The 8621-nt window shown below is 36.8% G+C and overlaps 1 protein-coding gene across 1 annotated transcript in view; it reads right to left on the reverse strand.

The window, feature by feature from the left end:
- Positions 1-8621, reverse strand: part of DOCK2 (dedicator of cytokinesis 2) — a gene marked incomplete at its 3' end in the record, with an annotated part of 93099 nt that overhangs the window by 41613 nt on the left and 42865 nt on the right. The window contains exon 25 of the mRNA XM_010021244.1: positions 4472-4620. Within this exon, the coding sequence (XP_010019546.1) occupies positions 4472-4620 (149 nt within the window). The remainder of the gene's footprint in view (positions 1-4471; positions 4621-8621) is intronic.

Raw genomic sequence — 8621 nt, forward strand, 5'->3', positions numbered from 1 at the left:
GGATTTTGTTTCTTTTGTGAAAGGCATCTTATTTGTTCTTTAAAGTTGAATGCTTTCCATATTCACTAGCAATACTGCAATGTCAACTGCAACTTTCAGGAAATAATCAGCTGCTACACTATGAGTAAGGTTTTGGTATCTCTTCAGAGTGTACTCTTGATGAATGTTGGTTTATTAGAGAGGTCTCAGCAGCTTTTCTGGTTTCTGTTGGATTTTCTCGCCCCTTTTCTAACCTTTTCTAGTATATTTTTCTTGTACTTTGACTATAGCAATATATTATATAATTGTGTGCTTCTGTCCGAAAGCTGTTTGCCATTACTTATTCTAGAGTACTGCATTTATTAAATACTTCCCAGATTTGCTTTGAAGGGTATCCCAATGCATCAAGTCAAAATGTAGCATTCTGTTTTCAAACCAGTGTTCTTGGCTGTTGAAACAATAGATCCTAGGCCAGCAGGGAACATATGGCAAGCCACCTGCCCCAAGAAATTTTATCCAGCTACCAGTTAACAGAGCAGTAGAGAAACAAAGCAACCTAAAGTACAACACATTTATACAATTACCTACCCTGCCCCCGAATCCACAAGAAGCCCATAACACACCTTTCCTGGATAAAAATCTAATATATACTCAAGCATGCAAAGGTTATTTTCTGCTAAGCCTTTGAATTTGCAGGGAAATGCTAGCAAAACAATCAGAACGGTTTCTTTGTGAAACTGAGACTACCTTTCTTTTTGATAATCTAGGGAACAATTAGGCATCCAATACTGACATTGCTAATGTAACCAAAACAGTGTTTTCACACATTGCCTATACACAAGATTTCAGCTTTCATTTTACCTGTTTCTAGGCTTCAGAGGACTGTCTAGCAACCCACTGTAATATACATTTTGTATGTTCTGTTTGTAGACCATAATTCACTTCACAAGAATAACATATACATTTTAGTGAAACCTGGACCCCCCACCATTTGGCTGCAGCCCATTTGGTTAAACATAAGACTTTTCAGAAGCTAAATTAACAACTACAATATATAAATATATATACTATATACTATATATAAATTCTCCCTTGGAAAACATGAATTGTATTATTCCGTTTAATGGAATATGGTCATCACAAATGTATGTCTGACCAAGGCATGAGACAATCACAGCTCATACATGATCTATGCAGGTCAGCAGTAGAAAGTTCACACACAGAACTCAACTGCCTTCAGATTTGTTGATGGGATGGATGCACACATTGGTACAGAACTAAGCTAACAGAAAATCCAAACCAAACAAAATTTCACTCTCTGTAAAAATACCAGCACAGAGCAATAGCAGTTAGGGTTTGATTTAGCTTTCATGTTCCCTTTAAACTTCTACAGAGTTGAGAAAAAAATAAGAGTGATTTCATTACTGTAGAGTCAGCCATGAACTTCAGATTATGGCAGAGGTCTCATTTATTTGGGCAGTGACAAATAGACTCCTTCAGAATTATAAAATTACACAACCTGTACTTGAGATATCCACTTGGAAATAACTCTTTGTCAACTCATTTCAGCCATCCCAGCTGTGTCCCCTCCCTCCCAAACTCTTGCCGAAATCCAGCCTACTCCCTGGCACGGGGCAGAGTGAGAAACATAGAAGGCACCTACACTGTGCAAGCACTGCTGAGCAATAACTAAAGTTGTCATTGATGTGTTATCAACACTGGTTTGGTCACAAATCTAAACCACAGCACCAAAGGAGCTGCCACAAAGATAACTAATGTTGTACCACCCAGATCCACCATGCTCACGCTCCTCTGCAGCCAGATCTATGACTTTGTGTTTTCCCCCTGACATGCGCAGAAAAAAAGAGCATACATAAAAGGATAAACATGTGGGTGTTTTTTTTAAACACGCAGTTCATAATGCATTGTTCTGACTGAAAAGTGCCTGCAGAAGAACATAAGCTAACCAGCCCTAAAAGAACACACAGGTTCCCTGAGTTCCTTTGAAGTTCTCTTTTGCTAAATTCTTAAGATCAACTGTAAGTTAGGCAAAAGCTTTACAAATTTCTGTACAATTCTAAAATGCTTCCAGACTCATTTGCCAATATAATCAACAGCTTAAAATACAGCTGCTGCCAATTCCTGATTTCTGCATGAGACAGGAAAAGGTTCCATGTCAAAGTTTACCATTACATTTTCTGGTGTAAGCACTCTAAATAAAACCTTGTTCTAATATAGAAAATATTAAACTGTAAGATATATATCAGATTAGACACAAAGTCACCTTATGAAGGGCTGTCAGACTGCATGCATCAAAGCTCTTGCGAGGGGGGAAAAGGGAAGTGTTTTTAAATAAAACAGAAACAAGAAGTCATGGATTTCACCATGACCTTCCTCAACGATTTACTTGCAGTTCTGAGCTTCACCTGTATTTCGCAGGTGCTGAAAGCATACAGTCTCAAAGCTATAGATCTAATTTTAGACTTGATTCAGTCAAAACAATGTCACCCAGGTCCAAAAGTTGTTTGTGGTAGAGGCAATTTAAATGAAACATAAGCATCTTGCACAGATGCCTAACAATGAACGACTATTTATCAAAATTATGTCCTTAACATAAACCTGTGCTCTTAACAATGTACCTGCTACCAGCAGCTAGACAGCAGCTGGGGACAATACTGTTTGAACACAAGTACCTGATGATTCACATGTTCCCACTCCCTAAACAATGTAGGGCGAAACAGTAGAGGAAAGCAGTAGAGGTAATGCTGCAATACCTTTTTCTTTGACAAAGAAAATACATTCTTCAAAAATTCTGTAACTTCAAAGATCACCTCACAATATAAAATTTGAGCAGACAAAACAGACCAACTCCTGCTGTTTCTTTTCTGTCCTTTTTCTGTCTGTTTCTGAGCATTTTCACAGAATAAATCTACCGCAAAAATATCAAAGTTAAGTTTACCAAAGGCTTGAAATACTAATCTAAAAGCAGATTTCTCTACTGGGATGGAAAACCAGAAGAAATACAGAGAAGATGTTGGTGTTTTCAGAACAAAGTCAGGTTTATAATTAATATTATGAAGTGAGTCTGCTACTAATGCCTGAAGTTTTGTTCTCCAGCAGGTCAAATCATCTGTTTTCTTCGAAAGTCACTGAAAGATGCAGGAAATTAACTGTTCAATGGAAACTGCATTAACTTTAAGGTTCAAGTGCAATCCTATAAGAAATAATTTGGTTAATTAGCAAAACAATTCTCTATATCTAGATCACCCTGAATAAAGGTATTTGAGGGAGATCACCTAAATAGTATTATTATAGTAATACGGTCATATAGTGAACCTTTTCCGTTCACCTACATGAATACGGGATAGGAAGTACTTCCCAGTGCAAGTCGAAAGTGTACATTCTTGAAACAAGATTTTTCACTTTAGCTCAAAAATAAACTGCAGTGCTGCACTCAAGAGAAATCTGCATCATCTCTTAAAGTTGAATAATTGCCTTATGCCTTAGAGACTGCTGTACTGAAGCTGTTGCCTTCCTTCACTCTTCTTTCCTCCTTCAAGTAAGTCATCTCAAAAATGGACATTTAGTACTAAAGCAGTTAGTGTTTAGTGTAGCTAAAAAAATTGAGACTGTGGCCCAGGGATTCTCTGTCAAGGAAAGGAAAATACTACCAGTGATAGTCATATATTCCTTGTTGTAGCTTAAAAAAGTCTTATATTTCATGACATATACCTTAATATATTCTAGCATTCATATTGTTTCTGATCAGCAATTATATTGCCAGAAGGCATGCCAGGGCATATATTTTTCTCAACAAAAACATTTGATTCTTTTTGTTGATGTCCCAACTATTCTGGAATGTTTATTTTACTCATAAATATGATACCTCCAGAGGGGTTGTCACATGCTGATACCAGTATTAGATTTAAACCTGCTCTAAGGAACTTTCTCCTTATCTTAGAAATTCATCAGTATTTATTGTAAACACAATTCATAGGTAACTGCCACCCAAACATCTCACAAAGACTCAACAATTTACAGGTTAGCTCCCTTAAAAGAAGCTTTTGAAGAAATTTGCTTGTTTTTAGCAAATGTGAAGATGTTTTTTTAAATGCATGTGTTTTACATTCTCAGCAGTTTTCATGACATAATGGGTTCCATTGAAATTTACTAGCGAAAACTGTAAGTGCCTAAACCTCTGCTAGGCAAAACACAGCAGCCTCACTGCATTTAATACTACAGCAACTTACAGCAGCTGACTATTTAAAGAACATATAATAGTGAAATAAGAAGAGATAGAATAGGTTTCAGTACTTCTCCTCTAATAGCTCAACTGCCCTTTAACTCAAATTCATGAATAATAGGAGACAAGTTCAATTTGCCACTGACTTGTATTAAAAATTTAAATGAGATTCGTCTGCATCAATAATTTATTAACCTCATCAGCTCAGGCTTACCACAGCCTTGGGCCATCTATGTCATCAATACTTACAGGGTCTTGACAGCTCAGAACCTCCAGGATGCTATTGAGTAATTCAACACAGTATTTCTTTTCTTGGGCCTGGAGCTGCTGATCATCTTTTTGTTCCAGTAATTCCTTCAGCTCTTTCGTAATCACGGGAAGCAGAATGTCCCTGCATTCTGAAAGAAAGCAAATTATCTTAAGAACAAATATAAATCAAATACTACTGCTCAAACACAACATGCTTTAACAGCCACAGTCCTCTCCAACATGGAATTGTTGATTTTCCAATTACACCGCAGGGATATTCTTAAACTTATGTGATAATTTTGTAAGCCAACAACCCTTCTCACATAGCAAAAAAACCCCTGATAATACTTGTCCCAAACACTTAGGAACAAATTTTGCAATTTACATACAAAGCACCTGGAAATATGTTTAAGTAGTGGCAAGATTTTAATGTAAGAAAAATACTATAAATATAAAATTATTCTTTCTGAAAATAAGACACAAACACCAACAGAATTGTTCTACATGCATCATTTGGAAACATACCTTGTAGGAACACAGACAAATAAAAGACTAATAAAAAGCAACCTATGCATACATTTATCATTACTTAAGGAAGCTGACACAAAGAGCAAGCATTTCATTTCACATGAACATGAACTTCTTAGAACAGAGATGTGTACAGGAAATGCCAGGAGGACAAGACACACACAACTGAAAGAAGTTCACTGAAGGCACTAACTACCAAAGAATAAAAGTTACAGTGTTTTGTCTAATGCAATTGCTACATGTCACCAAGTAGCAACTTGCTTATACGGTGCTATGTAATTAAAGAGGGTACAGCACAGTGGCGTGAATAATGCCGAGCAGATGCTTCAAAGATTTGTTATAGTTATGAAAATAACCTGGGAAAAAGACAGACCGGAACATAGCTTCAAAGGTTCTACCTCAGAATCAAATCTGTATAGAACTCCAGAAGCATTCTACCCACAGACAGTGAGCTGCAGTTCCTACTTTTTTCCACTCAACTGATCTTCTATTGCTTTAAATTCTTGTCTGTATTAACTCCTTGAAATATATTTATACCAGAGATTGGATACTGTTTTCTATCAACACCACGTATCACAGCTTCTGAAAATAACAGAACCAAACTAGAAAACCTTAATTGATGCAAGCAAAAACTAAAATGTGGTTTTTTACTTTTTCTTTTAACAATTATCAAGAACACATTACCTGGACATACAGCGTACTCACTGATAAACAAGTGGAGGGCAAGCCTTAGTGAAACTGAATCCAATGTGATGTAAAGAAAGACAGGGGCTAAGAATCCCCCCAAAATAAGGGTGCTAGTACAGCAAAACAGGAGGGTAAGAAAGAAAGAGAGAGGAAAAGAAAAGGAAGTAGATTATAAGTTTCTGAACGTTGCAGATGAATCAGCAGAAGCTATCCATGCAGATTATTCTTATTTCACGTAAGAGCTGCAAGCCATATAAAGTCAGCAGCTTTTAATCAAGTCTAAGGAGCAGCATAGTATCTTGCCTCAGAGAGTATCTCTACTCCTCGTAATGCCACAACATGAATAAACACTACTTACTTGAATTTACTGTAACCCTTGTTCCAAGCTACAAGAGAAATCTGTGACTAAATTACAAACTCACCAGTATGGCAGCAGTTAAAGAACACGTATCAGCGCAAGACCTGTTCAATGAGCAGACTAAAAAGGAGTTTCACACCACTTACACCTCATTTATGTGACCAGTTCTGCACTTAGACAAGCTTCCTGCACTTACTGCAGGACACAGATAACACCTCTGATCCAGAAACCAGACACATGCACTTAAAAAGTGCTTAGAGAACACACTAACACTTCTAAAGTACTCCAGTGTGGATTTACATCCATGGAGACAAACTGCCCTCTAAAAGCCACCGATACCAATAGATTCCTCATCACCACCTGCAGACACTCAACATTCTACACATTTCTGAAACTGAGCTGTAATTTCATAATTAGCAAATTCTTTCTTGATTTGCTTACATGAACCACCTCTATTAAGTAATTCTAAATGCAGCAACTGCAGTGCCATTAGCTTCTTGACCAAAAACTACACTAGAGAAACATGATGCTTATATGGGCTTATATATTCAAGCAACAAATAAGTACAAGTTGTAAATTAGGTTATTACTAACCTACTTTTAAAAAAAACTAGAACACACAAGCTTTCATTCTGGTTTCACTGCAGTCTGTGGAAACTGTCCTTCAACAGCCCAGAAGGGAAACAGTTCATACCATGAAAAGTTCATTTATCAAGGTTCTCACCACTACAAAAATATTGAAGATATTTTTCCTTTAGATATAATATTTCTTGGTAACTAAGTTCATTTCGTGATGGTTATGAAAATGGCCCTAAGCCTGTCAGTGCAAACCCCTGCTAAACATACTAGTATGAACAGCCACTTCTCTAACACAGCAATGACTGCTTCATTCCCACTGCACAGTTAGACTGAAAGAGTTATTGGCCAGACTGTAACTTCCCCCTGCAGTCCATATGCTGCCGAGGTAGAAGATGTATGACACCTCAGTGAGATGCATGCAAGGAACTTGTTTATGAAGTTGCAAAAGGCATTAAAATGGGACTGCAGTGATTTACAGCCTGCATACATTTAGCATATTAAAAAGTGGATCTAATGAAAAAATAGACTCACAACTGAAACTGGATATAAGGAAAACCTTCTTTCTTATGAGGGTCAGGCAGTAGAATGATCAGCTTCCACAGACTCTATCTTTGGAGGTTTTCAAAACCCAACTGGAACAACTCCAGAAAATACAAAATGCCCTCTGTTGTCTATCATTTAAAACCACAAATACACATGTATTTTGGTAAGGAAAAGAAAAAAGAAAAGCCTTTGACATAATTTTTGTTCTGCATAAAACTATTCCATACTTCTTAAACATGCCTATAGTACTGAGAGGACTGCTGAGGCAGAAGGTACAATGGATTTCCCCCAGTTTTATGAGCTAATTGCTCTACAAGCTTCATTACTCCCAGTTGTACTCTACATTATAAATTAAAATTTGAGCCATATTTGATACATACAGAATCTATTAGAAGGATTTAACAGAGGCAGCTGATCAATTATTTAAAGTGCATTTTTAGATGTGAACAACATTGAAGTGTTAAGCTCCATGGAAATTCAAAGGTTGTTTAACCAGCCTTAGCTATAATGTTTCTTTAAAGAAACCAAACTCTGCAACTGTAAATAGTGGGAAAATTGTTCAACATATTTTCATTATGAAGCTGTCTTTTTGTGTTAATTATTTTGGTTTACATTAGGGCTATATGCCTGGATTTTGTGACTGGCTGCTAAACAAACAGCTTTTTACTTGAGCCAGTACAGAATTCCTTTATTTTGTGTGGAGTAAAGAACTCTGATAATGTATTTCCAGGACATTATTCATAAACAAAAGACAGTAGTCTTAAAAAAGGAAAATTAATTAGGTTTTATAAGACATCCCACATAAGGATGCAACTCTATCGTGTTCTCATGAGCACATACAATCAAAGTACTGAAAAGTAACAGCATTTGTAGCAAACAAGACCTGGGTTCAGCCTGAGTCTGCAGGAGGACCAGTATTAGCACAAAAGTGTATTCATGCTTTCTCATCATTAAAAACTCTGTTAAAACCATTTCACTAGAATATTATACAAAATCTGAAAATACTCCATTAGGTAGGGAAGATGAAATGTTTACTGAACGGGTATATAAATTCAGATATGAAGGTGTCATTGCACAAATGAAGTAAGCAAAATGAGCTAAGTGCTCATTTGAATATCAAGAACACACTGGCAAAGGAAAAGGAGAAAAAAAAACTCCTGGAAGGCAGTAACTGAGGAAATAAATAGCTGAAGTAAAATTTGCTGTTCTGGTATTTGATGATCTGAACTCATTACTGAGTTCATCTGATTAATTACTGGTCATTATTGAGCATGTCTTTGGTAAGTTTGCAGATGACACCACGTCAGCTGGAAGTGTTGATCAGCTGAAGGATAGGAAAGCTTTACAGAGCGATTTGGGCAGGCTGGATCAATGTGCTGTGGACAATGTATGAGGTTCAACAAGGCTGAATGCCAGATCAAGCACTTGGGCTGCAGCAACTCCATGGAACACTCTA

This window comes from Nestor notabilis, unplaced genomic scaffold (genome assembly GCF_000696875.1).
Source record: "Nestor notabilis isolate BGI_N333 unplaced genomic scaffold, ASM69687v1 scaffold2179, whole genome shotgun sequence".
Classification (NCBI taxonomy): Eukaryota; Metazoa; Chordata; class Aves; order Psittaciformes; family Psittacidae; genus Nestor; species Nestor notabilis.